The 23,521-nt window shown below is 39.7% G+C and overlaps 1 protein-coding gene across 1 annotated transcript in view; it reads right to left on the reverse strand.

Annotated features, from left to right (window-relative positions):
• The window catches only part of LOC107099204 (protein piccolo-like), a 79,636-nt gene that overhangs the window by 23,338 nt on the left and 32,777 nt on the right, over positions 1-23,521 (reverse strand). Inside the window, exons 13-20 of the mRNA XM_015397252.1 lie at positions 15,278-21,821; positions 13,258-14,822; positions 12,895-13,160; positions 11,718-12,528; positions 8,779-9,820; positions 1,013-1,101; positions 822-897; positions 607-732 (exon numbers count right to left, since the gene is read on the reverse strand). Of these exons, the coding sequence (XP_015252738.1) occupies positions 607-732; positions 822-897; positions 1,013-1,101; positions 8,779-9,820; positions 11,718-12,528; positions 12,895-13,160; positions 13,258-14,822; positions 15,278-21,821 (10,519 nt within the window). The remainder of the gene's footprint in view (positions 1-606; positions 733-821; positions 898-1,012; positions 1,102-8,778; positions 9,821-11,717; positions 12,529-12,894; positions 13,161-13,257; positions 14,823-15,277; positions 21,822-23,521) is intronic.

Here is a 23,521-nt window from a genome sequence, read left to right on the forward strand (position 1 = left end):
TCTGTTGTTAAAACTCAAGATGATGTAGGAGCTCTATTATCCTACAGCATTGTATCGTCAGATATGCAATAGTATCCTAGAGGCAAAGGTATTCCTTAAAGAACAGAATATTATTCATTACTCATCTTTGTAATGGATGTTTGTATCTTCATTTAAAGGACAGGCTGGAAGGAGAATGAGCTGCTCAGGGTTTACAACTAATTTTTCTTCACGTTATGAGTGAATAAAAACCACAAAACTCTAAATATAACTGAAATTGTATTTGTTTCAGTGAGAAAATACAATCTTGCAATAGGGGTCAGTTCTACACCTGCGAAGTGCTAAAATGTTGGTTTATATCATTGCCATTTAAAGATAACGTGTTTTAAAAATATATACAGTACTAGCAAATGTACTGAAGTTTGCATGGTACAAATGAAAAATGTTAAACAGTTAAATACCATTGATCTCTTTATTGGAGGGGGTGCTTGACTGTTCAGAATTTGCCTGTATGCACTTGTAAATACTGGATTCTAATCCTGTACTATCGGTTGAAAAGCTTTATAGTTGCCCTTGACGTTGGCCTGCTCAGGCCTTAAGGCTCTTTTTACACATATACAGACTTACCCTCAACAATTTTCCCTGTTTGTTCAGCCATGCCTCCTGGAATAACCTTTGCAATGTAGGTTCCAATCTCTCCTCGACTGCCTGGAATCTCCTTACCGCCCACCACACGGAGTCCAAGTCCGTTACCTGATGTAAGAAAGAGATTGTAATAACAAAAACATGCAACTGATAAAACCAATCTAACAATACATGCTGTTTATACATTTGTGCTTTACCTGAGACGCTGTTGTCTGTCATGTCTCTCTTAAGCTTAATGCGAGTGTGAGGGAAGGTGTATGGAACCAACTTCATCTGAAACAGATTTTATGCATTTTATTTTAAAAGAAACACTTTTAAAAGAAATAATGTATGGTTTGCTAAAAAATTCTAGTCAACTTTATACAAGCATCCGAAATTTGAGCCACACCTGTCTCCTATCTAACATGTGTCCACTCTGAGGCTGTCCTTCTCTTGGCTTATCAAACCAGTCTGTGTCCTCCCTCCGCAGGTGGTAGGCTGAAGTAGAGAAAAGTTTCAAAATTATATCATATTCAAACTCCGAGCTTATAAAAATAAGTTTAATAGTTGGATAAATCTGTCTTATCAGTCAAAGATCAACAGAGGAATCATGTTTAAAATTATTATTTTTTTCATTTTTATAGAGGTTATTTGCACACCAACCCCCATTTTCTAAAATGAAGGAAGATCTCTGATCTTTTCTCTCTAGAGCTGCTAAAGCAATGCTGCACTTTGTCTCATTTAATCTAAAATGACTATTAGTGTTATCAAATTATAATTTAAAATACTCTAGTAAATAATTTGTCATTAAATGCTTCCTTTACAAATCTAAAAATAAAAAAAGGGTTCCTAAAATAGTGATTGCTTTGAGTCTTAGTTATGACTTAATACATTTTCTTCCATCTGCTGGGTTAAGAATGCAAATCCTTATAACTATGACATGTCTGTACTATGTTGACATAATCCTGAGAAACTCAGATGGTAATGTTCTCTAAATCCTCCCTAAACCCAACTAATAGGCACTTAATACTTTTTAAGCATAAAGAAAAATTGTGAGATTTTGCAGGTATTACAGTTATCATTTTTAAACCCAGAAAATCCTGATATATTTGTAGAGGAAAACAGGTTGGTTAAACACACTATGCCTTAACATCATATATGATCAGAGATCCTATTCAACGAAGCAGGTGCAGCAGTAATGATGACTGCGAATGAACTGCTGCATGTCTTGGAGAAAAAAGCAGTGGGTAACACTTTAAACAAGATTTTGTGGACACTTATAACATATAACGCATGATTTCGCCATTAGTTTTCTTTTTTTTTCTTTTTTGTGCATGAGCATGATTACAAGAAATGAGTCAGAATGTTTACTTAACCACAGAGCGGACATTCCTGGAAAAAAAAAGGGTACAGTTCATTCAAAAATAAAACTAAAATGTCAGAAACCACAGGTATGCTAAATGATATGCACTATATACTAGCGAGAGGGTGGTTCATTCCAGCATGAGTCTGGTATGTTTAAAGAATCAGCCAGAGAAGTGGACCATTCAGAATTATGATGTGCAGCATGATGTCACAGTCTCTACGCAACTACATGGAATTCAAATGCTGTCTCACCTTCTATATTCCAGTTTGGGCCTCCGGCTGGGGTACAAAGTTATATGTTTTTTTTTCAGAATTCTTTTCACAATATATTTTCTTATCTCAACAAAAGCTTGCTATGGTAAATATCTGTATTGAGAGTATAGTTGGTCAAAACATGCATTCAAAAAATTATACAATAAGAAACATGCTTGAAATTACTCCTAATACAGTGCCTTGCCAAAAAAACTGAAACCCCTATAAATGTTCAACATATTTGCCATTTTTCAACCACAAATCTGTTTTTAGGGAATGGGAGATATAGGTGATACACACAGCAGGAAAGTGTATTGTTCCTAAGGTCAGGAAAAAAATGACACAAGATTGTCCTTTTTTTTTTTTTCTAGAAAAAAAATGTAAATAGTTTTACCAGCTTTAATATGCAAGCCAGCTAGTTAAAATTTTGAAAAACCACAGTATGCATTAGTCTTTGTTTCCATCGGCTACACATGTTTGTTTATGGTTGTTGGAAGATGACCTTCTGCCCTGTCTCAAGACTTTTGCAAGACTATTTTTTCTTTTCTTTTTTTCCCTAGATTGCTCCATCCGTTTACTCTGATGAACTTTATTTCTATGACAGAAGAAAATTGTTTCTACTGCATGATGCTGCCCATCTTTGATACTGGGGAAGGAGTGTTATATGTACTGCACAGTGTTTTTCTGCCATACATAGAATTTTGCATCTTGAATATGGCTTCCAAATTTAGACTCAGCTGGCAGAGAGGGGTTTCTTCAACATATTTCTGGGATTTATCAAATTGATTGTTGCAAACCTTATATTGCAATTGTTGTGATTATTAAGTACACAGATAAACCTCTAAACTGAGTGAAAGTCCGTTCTTTTTTGGTTAATAGTTTGTCCGTCCTGCATTATGTTTCTTTACAGCTCTTCTGGAATTATAAAGGGTCTTTGTCTGGTTATATTTTTCCAATGTCAGTTTAAATACAAAAGAAAAAAAGTATTGTCCCTCAGTTTGGAAAGTCTGGTATACCTGCATCAAAGAGGCAGGCAAATAAAATGATGTAGACTTTGCAAAATAAGAGAGCTGGAATGGGCTCAGGAGGACAGGCATGTTTTTCGAAGGTTTGCAAACAGTGGGAGTTGTTGCATAAATGGCATCCTGGTTAAGTATTTCTTTCTAAATTCTCTAACCAATACAGTTTGCAAACAATTGATGCTCAACTGTTCAAATCTCTTTGCTAGCTCACAAAAGGGCACCCTGGGTGGTGAGCCAATTCAAAATTGGCCTCTGTTAACAGTTCTGATACACTGTTTATATTTTCAGATGATGGCTTGTACTGTGCTCTGTAAGAAATGAAAAGCTCTGGAATATTGTTTTATAACCTCTCTTGAACTTCTTCAAAAAACTACATAATTTATGTTTCATTAAGGGTTACTGAGCAACTATTTTTGAGATACTTTTTATTTTATTTAAAACATTCTGAAAACCTTTTGTGAATTTTCTTCCTCTTTAGTTCTTCGATTACTGCATTGTCTCTCACCTAAAATGCCATTGAAATACATAGAAGTAGAGATAAACACTTTACCAAAGTATTTTGTGCTTTTGCTAATGCCCCTGTCACACCTTGACCATTTAGACCAGTGTATGCCTGACATACGAAAAATCTGGCAAAAATGCTGGCATACGGTGGATAAGTTATGGGTACATTTTGTGTAAGTTCTGAGCACGCTGAAGTATGCGGAAGCACGCTAAAACACCTGGCACATGTCAACATATAGTGACTATGTCCAGAAATGTTGAGCATGCTCAACATTTCCTAGCATATGCCATACATGGGCCATAAGTTGCAGGTAAATTATCTGATCATTAACATACAATTAGTGTAAGTTATTCATAAGTCATGGTGTCCAGCTTTTCCAAAACCCTTGAGTAACTTGCGCATAACGTATGCGTAACTCATCAAGAACTTATCTCCAACGCATATCAACGTATTTGACTTCTTCCAGATGACAGCTGAACGTGCTTCTAACTTACAGCTAATGTATAATGGCATATAGGCAGTGTTTGGTAAAAAAAGGAGGTTCCTAGGAGGAAACCGTCAGTACTCCTCCAGACTGCATCCACATCATATGGTGAGCGAGATGGTGAGTGTGATGGGTCCTCCCTGCAGCCAACAAACTTCCAATCAGACGTTACGCTGAATCTGCTGCAACTGCAAACCTTCTATCTTTCTTTCTCTTTTTATGTATCCTTTTTTTTGGTGGGCTGTAAACAGCAGCTAGGTTAAACCCCAATCAAAGAAATATTTTTATGCAGGCCGGTAGGGGTGTAAATCACATCCATCATGGCGATTCGATTCAGTATCGATTTCCTGACCCAACGATTCGATTATTTTCGATACTCAAGAATACACCACGATTCGATTTGATTCGATTAATCGATTAATTGGTAATTTTTTTTTTTTTTTACACCTTACAGGCTAAACAAAGTTTCAAGTTTGAACTAAATCAATGAAAGCTGTAATATCATTATGCATTTTCTTTAGAAACAACAGCAAATAACAGAAGTAGAAAAGTTGCATCAAAAAATACTGCAAAAATACTGCACAATATCAGTGTAATGAGTTCGATGCAATACCTTGGCTCCAGAGAAACTGTCCAACATATTTTTTTAGAATGTAATAAATATACTCAGGAAAGAGAGATGTTGCGTAGAGAGTTAGACAGGAATAAAAATAAACTAGATATAAGGGAATTGTTTCAAAGGTCATCTGGGGATGTAGTTTTTGGTAGTATTTTCAATTTTCTAAGAAGAACGGGTATTTTAGGGAGAATATAATAGTTTGTCTGGTCCATACTCCATTCTGGAAGGTGGCGGTAATGCACCTATAAGTTGTTTGCCAACCGCCATTAAAAAAAAAAGAAGAAGAAGTGACGACGTCACCGCCCCTTGAGAGACGCTCCGCTGCACCTCTCCCAGATTGTAGCTGACCGCAAACAGTGCAGCAGACAGGAGGCCGGCTTGATTTGTTTTTATGACCGAAATTGCGGAAAACAACTCGTGAAGTTTGACCCGCTAGAAGAGCGAGGTGCGCGAGACCGCTGGGACCCTTTTTGCAGCTGGATCTCCGCTCTCTTTGGCCCTCATGTCCCTCCGTCGTCGGACTAAACTCGTCCCCACTTCCTCACCGCCTCGACCGTATCTAGACCCACAGTGTGTAGCTCAGACCACGCTTCAATACTGAGCATAACTTAAAAATGTCTGTGTGAAGCTTGCTGCAACACACTGCTGTAAGAGTATAACCAGGAAGCGCGGTAGGAGGGCAAAATAGGTTTAGCGGCACCGCAGCACGGGAGGGAGAATTATGCCCAGGAGCAAATGGATAAAAATAGACCGGAGGAAAAAAAAACATGAATCGATTATCTTGCGGACGTGCCGATGCATCGGATCGTCGGCTTTTGGATCGATGCATCGATAAAAAAAACGATTATTATTTACACCCCTACAGGCCGGGTACCTCCGGGCACATCGCTTTCCCCTCAGGACACTGGCTTGTGATGTTTCATGGGCATTACGCTGCTGTGCTTTATACATAAGTTAGGCTGTTGGTGGACATACACTCTGGACTCGTTATGAATACACGATGTATACAACCAAAATTGAAAAAATACATAGAAAGTTCAGCGTATGCCAGCTCTTTAGATGACTCTGGGACATCAGGCATACTCTGGCTAAATCATCAAGTTGTGACAGGGCTCTCAGGTAGCACTATTGTGTATTACTTAGCCACTACCGCACATAGACCCACAACTTCCAGGTTTAGTACCCCCAAAGGCGAAAGGCAACACTGCACTGTAAATAAGCCATCTCCCTCCTTGTTTTCCAATCTTATATCAGACCATTTGGAACATGAGACTGAAAAGTCATTAAGTTACTTAGAGACAAGACACATCCCCTGCTATAGATTAAATACTACATCCATGAACCAAAAGTATATCTGATCAGGACAGTATCGTTCTGCTTTGTTGCCTAACAACTTTTAAAGGGAAGCCCAGACTGTGGTAAAGAGGGGCTCTGGGTAACATGACCCATTCAGTGATAGTGACCCTCTCCAGTAACAGTGCATTCACATCAAAAGCATTTTCAGTGACCTGAGTAATCAACTTAAATGTCATCCCTATACAGTGTTCAGGAGTGCTGGAATGCAATGGACATATTTATAAAGATGTGACAGGCAAAATGTTGCTACTTTCAGCAATGCAACACCTGTGATGGATGCTAAGCAACATTCACTGCCGTTGGAAAATCTGAATGTTTGTGTCTTATGGTGTTACAACCAATCAGGAATTGTATGTGACTGTGACATTGGGTGAAGAACCAGCAAAGACTAAACTTTTTTTAATCTTATTTTCTTTACAAATTAAGTTAAGTAATGGTCTTATGAGGTGTTGGTTGACTTTTAAAAAGTTATTTCTATTAAACTTGGAAGGACTTAAATTATTCATTATTCATCTTCTCCTGTAGCTCAAGAGCCTTCAGCAGCTGCTTTGGTGCACACTCTTCGACTGGTCTATTGCTATGCTTAACTGCTGTCCTCCTCTAAACTCCTGCTATCCTCCCTCAGCTCCCAAGCAGTGGACAGCTGGCCGCCTCTGTCCTGCTCTGGTGCACTCTCTGCCAAGATTGTTGTTCTGAAATCCCGGGGCTCCTGTCTGAGTTCCAGAAAACCATCTCACCTTAGCTCTGTTGTTCAGGTGATCCTTCCTTGAAGCAGGATAATTTTTGGTCTGGGTCAGATGAAATCACAGTGGAAAGTGACCATAAACCAGCTCTAGCTACTTGCCTTCATAAACTGGGTTCATCCCTGGAGGATCTTGTCAACCCAGAGTCGAGGGCACACTGTTCTGCTTTCCATAATAAATAACCCATAGTGACTTGCACTGTAAAATACAGGTCCACCATGCTGAGTTGAATACAGCAAGCAGCAGATAGAAACTTCTTTGATTTGATGTAACAGGACTGGAGTTTGTCACCCCCATGCAAATTGCTGGGGATATGTCAGGTGTCCAATAGTGGTGAATTTGATGCTGGAATTGCGTTTGGTGTGAATGCACTTTTACATACTTTTTTCAGAAGAGAATACTACATGAAGCCTTGATACATGCCAAATGATGTATATTGACCTGAAAAATCATTGAATATATCTTAAATTAAGCTGATCCTTTGGAAAAAAAACTTACCGCAGGCTGCTTTAATAACTGTTTGACAAAAGTAATGAAACACTACCAGTTACAATTTTATGGAGATCGATAGTCCATGCTAAAATTTTCTGTTGATTACTATCTGTCTTCAACAAGACATCTACAAAAACAAAAAACAAGCCCAAAATATTAATTTTATTAACATGGAAATGGAAGACACCCATTACACAACATGCAAAGATGCAAAGTACAGAAAAAAAATCCAAGAAAAATACCAAAAGAAATGAGACACACATGACTAAGTCACACAAAAAACTTGATACTTAAAAATAGTCACTGCATTACCAGAAAGTCAGTTATTGTTACAAATATACATGGCCAGTCTGTGAATCAGATAATACAGACTGGCTATTTTGTGTTCTTATGAATTATAAAACAGCAGTCACAATGTCTTCCTATAAATTATAAAATGTTCCATATCAAAATGATTTAATAACATTAAAATCTTTTAAACGTGTATGAGTGTTGCTATAAAGTGTTGACCAACTCCAAGTTGTTTTATTTTGAAGCTTGTGTGTTTGAAGACATTTTACTTGCCAAGCTTTTAGCTAATGACATATTCAAAATGATCAACATCACAAAGCAGCAGCATCACAAAGATATGACTGAGTGTAGATTTTCTATTCTTAACTAGTCATAGGTAGAGAGAGAAATTGCATACAATGCAATGGCAATATTCAAACTTGGAAACCAAGTCCAGTGGATTGTTTTAAATTTTTTTTGGAATGACAATGGCAATATTCAATATGATGTTGAACTAAGGTATTTATACAGGTTAACAGGACCTGAAAACTAAATGTGTACATTTTTTTTCCCATCTTATTTAAAAAATACTTTAATGCGTTGCTCTGTTCCATTTAACATTAACTTTAAAGCGAATATGGTGTGTCTGATCTGTCAAAGTTTTAAATCCTCCAAAAATAAGGCAGATATGTAAATCAAAACATGTATACTTGCTAAAATTGCCTTGATTTAAAAATATGGATGATAATTTATCTGTAAAAAAACATAAAACATGCAAATGGAATTACACAGCAAAAGTGGACGAACTGAATACTGACATACATAAACTCATAAGATTGAGAGTTTTATGTACTTGTGAGAGAGCAATATAGAGGAAACACAAAAGGAAATAAAAAAACATGCAAACTTCCATTTAACTTTTCCTAGAACAAAGGAAACAATCAATTGACTGATCAATTTGAAAGAGACAGTTTATGCACAAAGTCAATAAAACAACTCGGCATTAGCATGCATCACAAGCAGATCCGCACAATTGAACTGCTTCATTAGTCTCAGGGTCCATTTACCTTCACTGTCAGACATGGCACCTTGCAGATCATCCATGATGAAAGCGATGTCTCTATCGTAGCCACGTGTCCGTGATTCTTCCCTCATATGTTGTTGTACTTCTGGCAAGGAATGGCTAGAACCAAACTGATCTCTGGAGTCAGCAGAAATGGGAGGCAAGGGACCAGCAGAAGCTCTAGCCATACCCATAGGCTGCCCCACTGGGCTCAGAGGACTTTCCTCCTCTGAGTTCTGAGCCACAATGGGGATACGGCCCCTGCTTTGGCTGATAGGCAAACTAGTGGGTTTTGCTCTAGAGACTCCAGGAGCAAATGCTGCGTCCAGGACCTCCCCATCTGTCTTAAGTCTGAGTGAGGAACTTGACAAATCCCTTTTAATGGACAGATCTAAACCATATATAGAAGATGGTCGAGAAGAGGGGCGCGAAGAGGGACGGGACCGAGTGCCACTTGGATATGTTCCATCCTCTTGAGTGGTCCCTCTTATAGTTGATCCCAAGCTAAGAGACTGGCCAAGGTTTAGAGAACCAGAAAGGTTGGCTCCTAAGGAAGATCCCAAATATTTTTGCTGCTCAGACAAGTTTTTTCTTAAACCAAATGTAATTTCGTCCTGAAGTAACCTAGCCCTAGCTGCTAGACTGGACACGGACGAAGCCCTAGATCCCATGTAGCTACCAAATTCAGGCTCAAGGTCTCTACTTTCCTGAATAGGAGAAAATTTTGTGATGGTCTTAGAGTCTAGCAAAGCCTTTTTGTTCTTCATCTGTTTCTGGTAGAGCATAGCAGCAGGAAGATTCTTTGCAGCTTGCTTTTCAAGAGTGAGTCGTCCAATGCTATATTTCTCTCCTTTAGGGAAGTGACGGAAACTACTATCACTTGAGAGATAATGAGAAAGTCCAAGGCCTGTTAAATGTTCTAGTCCTTCAGTTCCTCGCCTAAACTCTTGCTTTATTTGTTGCTTCAGTAGCTTCAGTTCATATGGCTCCTCCATAGAATCATCTTCTCCTTTTCCAAAACGTGATGAACCCAAAAACTCAGCCACCTAAGGTATGAAAATAAGGCATTCATATTAGAGTGAACGTTTTTGCACTTTTTGGTAAATGGATTCGTACTAGCAATTAGGATTTTGCATATAAGATCTGTCAATATATTAAGAAAATTTTCAGAATAAAGGAAATATATTCATCAGTTAAATTATGTAAATGGGGTTAGGGTCCTTTATTTTGTCATTCATTTTTATAACTGTTTTAATATCTTATAATGCCATAACTACAAATTCTGATGTTTATTTTAAGGTTACGTGAATAAATAGATCCAACAAAGTAGTCTACAATTGTAATATACATAAAAAAAATTGTTGCAACATTTAAAACTATATTGAGGCATGGTGAAGATACTTCCTGTGCAGGAATAGGAAAGTATGGGAAATGTGGGTGCAGTTAAATACAGTGCCCTTCTGGAATAAACCCAGACAAATGGACAACAACCCCAAACAAATAGAAAAGAAAATAGAAAACAGAAAAGCCTAAATCTATAGACCTCTTCGTAAACATGTTGGTAAATATTGTGGTTTATTTCTGTGGGTGGAGCACAGCGCAAGGTGAAAATATTCCCCCCCATCACTATTTACAATCTGAAAATGAAAAAAAAAAAACTGCTATATCGCTATTACTAACTGCACTTGCATGTCACTGGAAATCCAGCATTAGCTTACTCAGGCCCTTTCACCTCTTGGGGGTTTTCTGCTAGTGCTACTGGTCGCTGGATGCAGATGCTAGCGGTTTTCAGGTATGTGGTAGAAACTTCAAGCACCAGAATAAAAGAACATATTTTGCTGGCAAGTTTATAAATTTTAAGTTAGTTTAGGTTAGTTTAGGGGGGAGGGATTAGAGAACTCACTTTCTTTGTAGGCAAATGAAAAAAAATCCTTGCTTTTTATGTAAACCTATTTGAGTTTTACTCCGTTTTAATATATACATACATGATATTTGTTAATTTTGATGGCTTTATGTTAACAGCTCCGAATGAGCAGCCCTGTGCCCACCTCCCTGCCAGCTCTCAGATCAGCATATCTGATTGTTTGATGTGGTCTGTTGAGCAGCAAAAGTTAAATTTTTTCCAGCTCCGGTATCTACTGATTGTAAAGTGCATCAAACGCCTAAGATGCTTAGAAGATGGTGAGGCGCTGGACAGATGCATCAAGATGTGTTACTCCCGCTGCTCGAGATGTGCTGCAGGACCTATTGATGCGCTTTGATGCTCGTCAAAATAGACTTTATGTAAATGTAAACCTACTGCCTCTGCTGCTCAAATTGCGTTCGTTGTGAACATTACATGACATAATTGTGACATAGTCAAAAAAATGGTCTATATATATATTTATGTATTTAGAAACAGAACAATTTCAGCTTGAATTCCAATTTAAAATTAAGAGAAGGCTTCAATTTTGAAAGTCAAACTCCTCCCAACTTCACTAAGTTGTACTTTTTAGCAAAGAAATTGAAAAACAATATTTGCCTCTAGAAGTTTGGATCTGGTCAAGTAAGAACCCTCAAACACTGGTGTTCAAAAGGTGTTTCTTTTCACATTACAATAAAACAATACTTTGTGTAGGTCTGTCGCATTATATCTAGATTAAAATTAACGTGACAAATTGTTAGCCAATTAAAGTGCTATAAATATTTGCGCAAAACAGAGTAAAAGTTTATTCTGTTAGGGGTTTGAAGATATTCTTACTCATATAATGATTTCAATGATGATTATGGGATAACAATAGAATAGAACAATAAAATAAAAAAACCTGTTTATCCATATTTCATTTGTACTCAGTACCACTGGAACACAAATCCAAATCACCAGAGGGGTAATAATCATATTCAAAAATGTTAAAAACACAGATGGTGTGAAATAGAAAAGGAAACAAGAAAATAAGCATTTACCTCTGCTGAACGCCTTGCTTCTGCTGCCCTGATCAATCTGTCCGTTTTCGATAGCTCTTTATCAGGGATGTTAAATCCAGAGCTGCCAAGTCCTGTTGAGGCCTTAGTGAGCTCTCCTATGTCCTCTATAAGCACATAGTTCCTGGTATTGTGATGGTCTATATCAGCATAGAAAGAATCAGCAGAAATACTTGACATGGGACTGGAGGCCATGCTTCTCTCCTCTAACCTCAAATCTAAGTTGCCATACTTGCCCCCCATGTGAGCAACCCCATAGCCACTTTCTGTAGAGGTTGGCACAATGAGGAGAGGCTGGTTACGCATCACCTCATAGTTGGTGCTAATTTTGGGCTCTATATCAGATAAAGTAGTTTGGCGTGGTTTTCCCTGTTGTAAAAGTAAAGCATGCTGGTAGCTGCTAGGCTGACCCTGAGAATGAGAGAGCGATAGTGTTTGATAAGGAGACACCTGATGATGGTAAAGGGACTGCTGCTGATAGATATTTTGTTGGGTGTAATGGCTTGTGGATTGAGTCTGAGGAACATACTGACCATACTGGGAGTAGGGGCTTGTAAGGGTGTTGTACTGGGAATCAGCTTCCGTTTGGGGAGGGATAAATTGATCAAATTCTGACTGTGGTGCAGTTCGTGGTCTCTCAAGGCCTTCCCCTTGACTTTCTCTTATGTTGCCAACCTCACTGTCTGACATGTAGTCCCTTTCCTCTGCCACACCCTGGAGATATGCCCTTTCTCTCTTTTCTCTTTCCTGTAACAATGCCTCCTTGCGACGGTTTATACCCATCTCCAGATACCTATATCAGAAAAAAAAGTTTTAGATTTCAAGTAATGACAATTCCTAAAACACACTTTTGAAGAGTTACGCAATTTTCCAGTTTCTCACACATTGTACCTGTTACTATGTTTAATAGTGATGAGGTCTCATTCAGTGCTGTCAAGGCAGTCTTTTAGCCCATAAGCTATTAAGGTAAAAAGGGAATGATGATGAAAATAAAGAAAAGAAACTGAAATGGTTTAATGAAATGGTCTGTTCATTTTTTCTTTGTTTTAATGATCGGCTTTTAATTTTCTGAAGTAAATTAAAAGTATTATAATAGGGTGGAAAATGAATCCTTCTAGATAACTTGGTAATTTGTTTCAAGGAATGTGTAGCACCTCACCGCAATTTGGCATCAATCTCCTTTTCCTCTTCATCAAGCTCTGCTTGTTTCTTGCGTAGTTTAGAAGATTCCCTCTCCACCAGATCCAGTTCCTTATCTATATCTTGCAGAATCTTTGCACGGGCCATTGTTGTGCTCCGGGCAAGACGGCGACGAGCAGAGTTGGTACTATAGCCTGATCTTCCTGCCAAAGAGTCATCCTCAGAAGGGGGGTCTGGGAGGGTTCGCTTTACTTTCTTACAACTACTAGAAGGAGAACCACGACACTACAATACAACAAGAAACCACACATCAGGGTGTGTATGATTAAAAAATTAATAAATTAGTTCATTTGTTTTATTTGCCAAAAATTTAAAGACTTACAGAATAGCTGTCTGCATAATATCCTCCAATTCGGTCTTCAGTTGAAGGACTAAGAGACCTAGGATCTGACAGAGATTTCTGCCCAGATTTTAAACTCCTAGGGCCAGAGGAGAATCTGGTTGGGTCAGCAGTTAGCATTCTTTGCCCTCCATATGACTTTTCTGGAGATATAGGAGACACTTGACTGTAGTGCACTTTGGATTTAGAGGGGAGATCTGTCGTTAGTTGTGTACTATATTCAAACTCAATAGGTGAATGTCTTCTGTCTGAGTCAGTTTGACAGCTAAGACTCCCACCTCTATTAGAGTTTTCTGGAGCTGATATGTGCTTAACAATTTCTATCTTTGTGTCCATTTGGACATTGGGTCGTTTGATAGTTCCAGAGTGGTCAGTTTGGACTGAAATTTCTGATACTGTCTGGATGGCAATGCTAGACACCTTGGATCCATGCTTTCCATCACTGCTGTGCTTCCGAGAACGGCGTCGAACTTTGGTGGGGGCATCCCATTCATCTAGATCATCCTCATCAGACTGAACTAAGCTATCAATGTTTCTTTTGCTCTTCTTTTTTCTCCCCACATGTTGCTTTTCCGCAGAGTCTTCATCATCTGTTTGTACACCACTGTCAAGGATTTTTTTACTTAAATCCTGGTCAGCTTGCAGCTTAACTATGTGAAGCTTCTCATTATGTTGTTCTGTTTGTGCTTCTGTACAAGGAAGTGTAGACTCATCTTTTACAGGCCAGTACTGACCACTATCCCCCACTCCTGCATATTTAGCTTCTAAAAGGTTTCCTGTCATACCAGTACTGCTGTAGTGCTCATCTAGCTGCCGCTGGAGCTGGAGTTGAAGTTGCTGAATTTGTTGCAACTGCTCTTTTTGTTGAGCATAGGTCTCTTGCTGGGCCATCATATGGGCATGGTGTTCCTCTTCCTGCTGAAGAAGCAGCTGCTGTTTCAGAGCTTGAAGTTCTTCAAGTTCCCTTTGCACCATAAGTTGCTCCTGTTCTCTGTAGCGATGGATTTCTTGTCTTTCCCACTCCAGTTCCTCAGCAAGACATAGCTGTTTAAGCTTCTCTAATTCTAGAAATTCCCTCTCCATCTGATACTGGGCCATCTTGGTGTTGTCTAAACCAGGAAATATTGGTGAAGAAGCTAGAACATCTAAAGAAGCAGCAATGGCTTCAAGGGTGGCATCTGAGTACATTTCTGGATAGCCAGTTATGAGGTCAGCCAACACTGTAGGGAAAAACTCTTTTGATAGATCAGCCTCAAAAGGAACTATTTGTCCTGGGTCTGTTGCAGGAACAAAACCATATGAGTGCTGTAATGAGGGATCCTGCATGGTTGATGTAGGTGTAAAAGTAGTGCTGAAGATGGAGCCTGGTTGCGTTGTAATTGCATATGTCGATGGAACTGGTGCTGCAACTGAGGAATAAACTATCCCATCTGATGTTCTTAAAGCACTATTTACTCCAAATCCACCAGCAGGAACCTGGGAGATTGGGGCAGTAATCATTGCAGAGTAGATGCTGGTTGCTTTGCTAGTGTAGTCTAGTGCTTCACCTGCCAGAAGTCAAAATATATATGTCTTTCGTTAGAGTAATTTCACAAACAACGAAACTAAATTGTGTAATCAGGATCATGCATTTGGGGTAAAAAAAGGTCCACTGCACAGGCATATATGGAGGTATTTTGGTTAGCAAGATGCAAAACCAAAATATTGAGGCAGTACACGCAGGCAAACACATGCATCTGTATGAAGAAAAAAGCAAACAAACAGAAAACAAATTACTCGATTCGTAGAAAATATGTATATCACAAAAGAAATCCAACAATTAAAGCATTCAATATAAACTTAAGTGTAAAAAAACTGAAGTGTAAAAGACAAGACAGGAAGCATGCAAACAATGCAATGAGCTCTACGTCAAAGAGAAAACAAACATTTTAATAAATGTCAGTCTAAAGACATGCAGACCAAACAAAGTAACACAATACTTGAAAAGGATCTCCATACTTACCAGCTGAAAGTTTAGCAGCAGTTAGGTCCATGGCTGCATCAGAAGATCCACCAAAGTAGTCATTTTCAAGATTACAGAAGCGAAGACCTGTGTTTGTCAAATTGGTCTCTGACAACGATGCTTTCATTCCATTAGTCCCTTTTATTTTATACAGTCCAGCTTGATCTTCGAAGCCAAAATGGGTGTCGGGTTGAGTTGTTACTGGAGGTTGTGTTCTGCAGCTTCCAGTAAATGGTAGCTTGTAAATTACATCACAGCAAATGCTTCTTCTGCCAGCAGTAAGGTCAATTGGAACTCCATCATCCTCTAAAACTGAGGTCACCACTCCTGAGCCTGTATCAGACAATGCTACCATAGCTGTCACTGGTTTATAATTTGATAAATCCATGGCTCCTGTAGCCTCAATAGATATAATGGGACTTTCATTGCCAGTAATTTTTTGAGCTGAAGTCAATGGCTGTTTTCCTCCAGATGTGACTAGAGCTTCAAAGGAAAGATTGATGGGTAGGTCCTGAGCTGTAGATACTTCATCAGTGAATGCAGATGGGGTCTTCACTGGTCTGTAAACAATTTGCGCAAGTGGTTCAAATGGTTTGTATGTTGATGTGAGAGGCAAAGGTAGTGATGCAACAGGGCCCTGCAAATCAAGTGGTTTCTCTGCAGGAATATTGTATGAAGCAATCGTTGCAGTACATGTGACTATTGTGATACTATCAGTAACCACAGACAGTGTTGTTGCAGGAGTAAGCTCTGCACTAAGATTTACGATCTCGGACTGTACTGCAGATATATGACGTCCACTTGACTCAGAAGAAACAGATTGCCGACTAGACTCAGTTTGTGTCAGGTCCATACCTTGCTCGGTCATTTTTATGCCAGACTTGATAGTACGTAAATCAATAACATCCCCAGGATACATAATCTTGCTATTTTGTTTAGGCAAAGTTTGAACTTTTGATATGTCTGGTTGTATAGTGGTTGCTATTGGCTGTGGAGGAACCTGTTGAAGTTTTTCATGGACAACAGAAACAGTGGTCCGTTGCACTTCGGTGGTAACCACTTGAGTGACCCGACTAGATAAGCTTTCAGGGGGCTTGCCTGAGGTGGAAATCGATGAGGAATACATATGACTCCTACTAGATACCAGCTTTTCTGATCCTCTTATTTCTTGACTCTCAATTGACTCTTGTTGAATTTTGGTGATGGTTACTGGAGCTGCAGATGTACTCAGTGGAATGTCTGGAGCAGAAGGTATAGAGCTTCTTATGATGTTTGCTTCTTGAGTTATTGTCTGCAATGGATGATTATATTCAGATGGATAGATCAAGGATTCCTGTTGCTGTTCTGTTATTGGAATGGATTCCTTCTTGTAGAGGCTATGTGCTATATAACCACATGCTGAAACATCCTTTTCAGATGGCATATTAATTATTTCTGCAATCTGTTTTGGTTGTTGCATGGCAATGGATTCTTTTGTCCAGTGACCACTGTCCACGGATGTTAACTTTGAAAGAGTTTCGTTTTGAGTTTGCAACGGTGTTTCCTCCAGGGATATAGGATGTGATGTTGCTGTGACTGTGATTGTCCCATACTGCTGGGGAGTATAACTAATATCTGGGTATGTTTGAATTCCATGCAACAGATATGGCGGTGATTGACCACCACTTGTAATAGTCACAGCACCATGATCTGTAGGTTGTGGCATTACCTCAGGTACTTTAGAGGCCATAGTCACAACCACAGCAGCAGTGAGAGGATGAGGTACAGGAGACACTACAGCAGCCTCAGGTACCTTAACACCAGGGTCAGTAGAAACATCTTCTGTGCTATATTCAAATGTTGTAGGCAGTGGGATCTCTTCAGCCATAAGCTTTGACTTGTGTGTGAATTGGTGCTCTGTCACCACAACCAAATTTTCTAAAATTTGATCAATTTGTTGATTTGCAGGTTCAGATAGGGAGTATGCATCTTTAGAATTCCCTGGTATGTGTTCTTTTGTAGAGTGTACAACCACTTCAATTGCTGTGTCTGCTTCTTCAGCTGCAATTTTATGACTGTTGTCTGGCATTGCTGATGGAATCAGAACTTCCTCTGGGACATGATTACTTACATCTTGTTCTGTATTCTCAACACCCTGTACATCTGTTTGTGCTAAACATTTCTCATTATGATCAATTGGATATTGTGTAGGTGGTCTATGATGAACAACTACTTCTAAAAGTGTTTCAGGCTGCTGTGGTGCAACAGCTTCCCCTATACATTCTGGTTGCACAGTGGCAATTGATTTGGTTGACTGAAAAACTGGATCTTCAGTTAAAGTTTTTGGAGAAACTGTTACAATTTCTGTTATTACACAAGGTTGTTGAGATACACTTGATTGAAATTGATCAATTACAATGGATTGGTGTGTCAGATCGAGAGTACCTATAGGCCCTGTAGGCTTTGGCATTACTTCTGTTGTTGGATCAGGAGGTTTCTGGAGCTCATTAATTAACTCTTGTTGCTTCATAAAGGGTTTCTTGATAGTAGGCGCTACAGCATGTGCCATGATGCAGGCATTTTGATCCGATGACACTGTTATAACATCTGCAACAGGAAGTAGTGGGTGTATAGCAGAGGGCACAGAATTTTCCCTCATTTGCACTTTGGCAGTCACCATCTCAGATGTTTTCCCTTCCTCTGCTCCCGTAGCTGATATTTTTTTAATCTGGGGTTGATGGGTTACAGTGGGTACAGATGCCCGCCTAACTGCAAGCTGTGCTGAAAGGACCTCAGTGGGCGTCTTCTGCTCTGGTAGTGTAGTTTGAATGTCTGATCCTGTAGAAGGGGGTATTGATCCTCGCCTCACAGGTGCCTGAACTGTTATGGTCTCTGTTGGAGAACCTGGCTCAGATGGTAGAGTAATCACCACATATGTCTGTAAACATTTTGCATGTCTAGGGGACACAGGTGACTTGGGAGATGTTGCACCCAATTTAGTTTCCAAAGGTCTTGCAAGGCTAAGTGACAGGACTTTTGGGGGTTCTTTCATCCGAGGCAGTGTTGCTGCTTTGGGTGCAACAAGAGGAGGAGGGGGCTTAACATTCTCGCCTGGCTTGTGGGTGAAAACCAGGCCAGCTGGAATTAAAACAGGCTTGGGTGGTATGGGTGGGGGAGGCTTAGCAAGATGACAAGGAATTGACTCTGTTCCAGAAACAGTGTCGATTGATGCTATAGTGTTTGTGACTAGAGTGGGAACAGTGCTTCCAGTTAGTTCAGGTACAGAAGATGGGTATGATAGAGTTTTGGCTGCAACATGGGGTACTTCTTCAGTTGATACAACCTTTTCCCCATATGTAGGTTTAGGTGGAAGTGGCGGAGCTGAGCGCAAAGGCACACCTGAAGTGTCTGTACTGACTGTATCATTCGTAGTTTCTTGACTACCACATATGTGTGAAGCAACGTTTGGTTCTGCATCATAACTACTCAGTTTGGTTTTTTCAAGAAGAGATTTATTTTCCATACTTGGAACAATAATGACTACATGGCCCTGTCTGGTTGGGGTCACAACTTGGGGAACAGGTACATTCCCTGATTGCCCACGTTCCATTCTTGGTTGTATATCTACAACGACAGATTGCATTGGCGGGGCAGTCACTGCAGGTACCTTAGCTGCTACAGCTGGTATAACAGTCTTTACATGAGGCATCTCGTTAGTGGTCTCAGGTAATGAAACTGAAGTGGATCGAGGAGGGGGTGGAGGAGGAACTTTCTTTTTGACAATAGTAGTCGATGCCAGAGATGATATAATTCCCTGGTCAGGTTGAGCCTTTGCTGGGACCACCACTGTCCTCATTAATGGAACAGAATATTGTACAGGGACTGAATGTACTACGGTGGCCTGGGCTTGAGTTGGTGTAGTAATTAGGGCTGAGATTGGTTGTGGTGTTGAAACCAAATCTGGCATCTGGACTGTTAAGGGCTCGGGGCATGGCACATCAGAGGCTGTAGATGAGATTGTGTTCAATGAAGCTGCTGTTGTGACAACAATAGGTGTAGCTATGTCTTGGGCTAAAGGCTGGGCTGAGACAATGATGGGGGGTGGACTTTGTGCTGAGACTTGTAAAACAGCTTCAATGTTTATTGATACTTGTGATGGAGTGGAAACCAAATCTGGCATTTGAACTTTAGGGGTTACAGCAGATAAAGTCTCAGACAGAGGTGGGGGTTGGACTTTTGCTGAAGAAGGAATAATTTGAAGGTCCTCTGTCATTTGAACTTTAGATGGATCAGAAACTATATCTGGAATTGTGACTATAACAGTCGCTGAGGGGGGATAAGGAACACATTTTGACGAAATTACTTCGCTTGTATTAGACAATGACGATTCTTCAACTAACTGATCTTTTATTAAAGTTGGAAGAGTTGGTGTGGACAGTGGAGTTGAATCAGATGAAATCGGTGTTCGAGCCTGAAATGAGGATGATGAGACATTTGAAGCCATACTTGAATCTGGAGTAGCTGGTGATGTTGGGGGAGATATTGGTGAAACAGATGAAGGTGTAGTTGTTAGTTCTGGGGCTGATATAGGAGTTGGAATCGGTTTTGGCTCTGGTATTTCACATATAACACCTATAGGCTCTATCTCATTAGAGTCAGACAAAGATGGACTTATGGAGTGATCCTCGTTGGTTTCAGAATCATCACTGGGAGTAATATCAGAGGAAATACCTATGGCATACTCATCTGCAAGACTATCATCCTCTTCTTCACCAGATGAGCACTGAGTAATCTTCAGGTCTGGTATTGGGAACAATGCCTTTCTAAGTGCAGGATCTTGAGGAACCATAGGCCTGATAAAAGTTATGGATGCACTGGGAGCACTATGAAAAACTGTTACATCAGTGCGCTTAGGGGGCTCAGAGGGGCGTGGGGGGGCTGGACGTTTCTTTCTCTTTGCTGGTAATTCACTTAAAGTATCCATAACTAAAGGATATATATCCTTTTGTTCAGTGATCTGTGTATCTTCAGAAGGTATATCTTCACTAGATATGGTCACCACGCAAGTTTCAGCGTCAACAGGAAGCTCATGAACCACAGCCTCGATTGAGGAAGAATCCATTGCTGTCCAAGCCTGTTGAAATTCTTGCTCTATCATCATCAATTCCCTTTTCTTTTGCATCATCTCCTCATAAACCTCCTCTGGGGATCTGAGCTTTTTAATAGATTGTGAAGCTGTGTCAAACTGGGGTTCTTCATCTTGAGTCTCGCTTAGTTTCATTTCTGGCTCCTCCACTAAAGATTCATAAAGATAGTCCTCTATTGCCAGTCCTCCATAGAGTGGTTCAATATCAGGGGGACTTTCTCCTGGAATGGCTTTTGTTTTCTGAATGATTTCCTCGTATGCTTCTTCAGCACTCTTCAATGATTTTCCTACTGTGCCTTTTTCTTCAAATTGATCAGAAGGGGTATAAGGTATGACTGTTGTTGAAGGTTTCCGTCCTTTTTGTACAGCCCTCTTAATATCTGGTTCAAATTCTATACTGGCTGAACACTCAGTACCAGATTTTTTATTACTTTCATCCATGACAGTCACATGTCGTAGATCTTCTGTAGAGGACACATCGCTGAGTGAAGACAGATGTTTTTCATGATTCTTTGTCTTTTCTTCATCAGAGGAGTTATCTATAATAGGGAGAGGCTTAGTCTGACTGTGTCTACCTTTACGATGCTGTCTTTGCTGACTAAATTTCTTTTTACATGGGCTACTATCACTGTCCTCCTCCAAAGATGAAACTGATGTAGGGGAAGACCCTGGAGTAATGCTTGAAGCTTGAACACTGGATGAACCCTTTGACAATGATTCTGTGATACTCTCTATTTCTTCATCAGTGCTTTGTCGCTGCCTCATTACAGGAGTAGCTTTCTTAAAAGTAGTATTTGGAACAGTTTCTGGAATGTTTTGAGAAGTTGTATCATCCTTCTTGGAGACTTCGGTCTGGATTTGAGAGTCAAGATCCACTTCATCCTTGTTAAACAAAGATTTAGATTTTATAGATGCATTGTCAAGTGTGTTGTCCTTCAAAGCTTCCACATTTTCCAAAGTGTTTTCTTTCTCATCTTCTGATAAAGACATGTAGCTCTCATCACCCATACCCAAAATCTGCTTGCGGATGAACTCATCATCTTCAATGGAAGAATCAGCCCCTTCAGTTTTCTCCTCACTGCTGGATGAAACAGTGCTGACCTTTAAGATCCTTGTTTGCATTCTAGGGGATGAGGAAGGTGTCACCTCACTTTCACTGCTCTCTTCCACTGCTTGGAAACTAAGACGCCGTCTTTCTGGTTTAACTCCCTCCTTTTCTGGCATAGAATAATCCATACTAGAATCACCTTTGTCTTGGTCATGTACCTTCCCCTCAGGTTGTTCCTGAAGTAGAGGTATAATCAGGGGTTGATCCTTATCATGCACTTCTTTTCCCAAGCTGGCTTTATTTGTTCCTTGATCAGTGTGAGAGTGAACCTTTTTCTCCTCTGCTGGCTCTTCATTGGTGACACCTGAACCCTAAAAATAAATATATGAAAAATATTAGTCAATTTTTAATTAATTATTAAAAATGATAAATTGAGACACACACACACAAAAAAAACGGACTAAATAAACCTGACCCACATTAGACAGTGACGGTTTATATACAGTCCTTTTGAAAAACATTTGTTTTTTCTGTTGCTAACCAAATATATTTCTAGATTTATTTGGAGACAAAAAAAAACAAAATTCAACAGCATTTGGTATTATACCCCTCCTCCCCCCAAAAAAATAATTATTTCATCTTTATCAGTGCATATATACACTGAATACTTTGTTCTGTTCAAAGTTGATTGTGCTCAAAACAAAATCACATAAAAATAATCAACGGCAATCAAATGTATTAACCAATGGATGCCTGGACATTTGCACATTTATGGCCTACTGGCGGTCCTTATGCAGGGCTCAGGCAGTGCTCCTCCTGTTCATTCTTGCACAAAGGCGGAGGTAGTAGTCCTGCAGCTGGGTTGTCACCCTCCTATGGCCTCCTCCATAACTTATGTGTATGGCCTGTCTCCTGTTAGTACCTCAAGCCATTGGTTTTTGACAGCCACCTGAGATTTAGTCTTAAATGTTGTTTTCAGGACGAAAACTATTATTAGTTTTAGTTGCATTTTAGTCATTACTTTATGTGATAGCTTTAGTCCAGATTTGGTCAACTAAAACTCAAGAAGGTTTTAGGCCCCGTCCACACGAAGTCAAAACGAACACGAAACGCTGATATTTTCCAAAACGTTTGCCGTAACGACGGAGACGTAAAATACATGTGAGCGTCCACACGAATGCATGAAAACGCTGCAAAATGTATGCCAGGCCTGTAAGTGGCACTGTGGTGCCAAAGCAAAAATAAGCGACGAAATGTTGGGCATGCGCACTAATATTTATACATGGTTGCCCTGCGGGTCCATTTTCGTGGTTAAGTCAAATTCAGGTGCTGAACTATGTCGTCGATATTGCTCTGTTCTTCCTGGAGATATTCCAGAAGAAGAAGATTCTGTTGTAAGCCCGACAGCAGGGTGAGTAGCATTAGCATCAACGGCGCCATTGTTGTTGTGATACTGGTCGCGCATGCGTGTTTAGAGGCGACGCTATGACGCATGCGTGTAAAAAAAAAATATGCGGTTAGAGCGTAAAGATGGAAACGCGAAAACGGCGTTTCGAAATCTTCCCACTCTGAAGGCTGAATAAAAAAAAAGATCGTTTACAGACCCCCGAAACGCCGGCTTCGTGTGGATGAGAGGCTGGTTTGGTGAAAAATTTGTGCGTTTAGGCCAGGGTTCGTCTTCGTGTGGACGGGGCCTTAGTCAGGTTTTAGTCAGTTTTATGTTGCAATTCAACAGTGCACCTTTAATATTTCAAATAACAACCAGATTCCTTACCAGACAGACAGCTCTTGACTAGATACTACAATTGCTTGAGATACAATAATTCCATGCAGCTCATCATTGCTGTTGGGCAGGTGACTTTGATTTATAAAAATCAAATGAATTTTTTTTAATTAATCCCCTACTTTATTGAAAAGTGTCTCACAAAAGTCTGTGATCCCCCCTGCAGAACCCCTCCTTTATTGAGTGTGTCTTACTAATTGCTAATAATTTCTACATGTGTTCTATTCCATTTGCACAACAGCACGTGGAATTGATTGGCAATCAGTGTTGCTTTCTAAGTGAACAGTT

Source organism: Cyprinodon variegatus, unplaced genomic scaffold (genome assembly GCF_000732505.1).
Source record: "Cyprinodon variegatus isolate N-32 unplaced genomic scaffold, C_variegatus-1.0 Scaffold846, whole genome shotgun sequence".
NCBI lineage: Eukaryota > Metazoa > Chordata > Actinopteri > Cyprinodontiformes > Cyprinodontidae > Cyprinodon > Cyprinodon variegatus.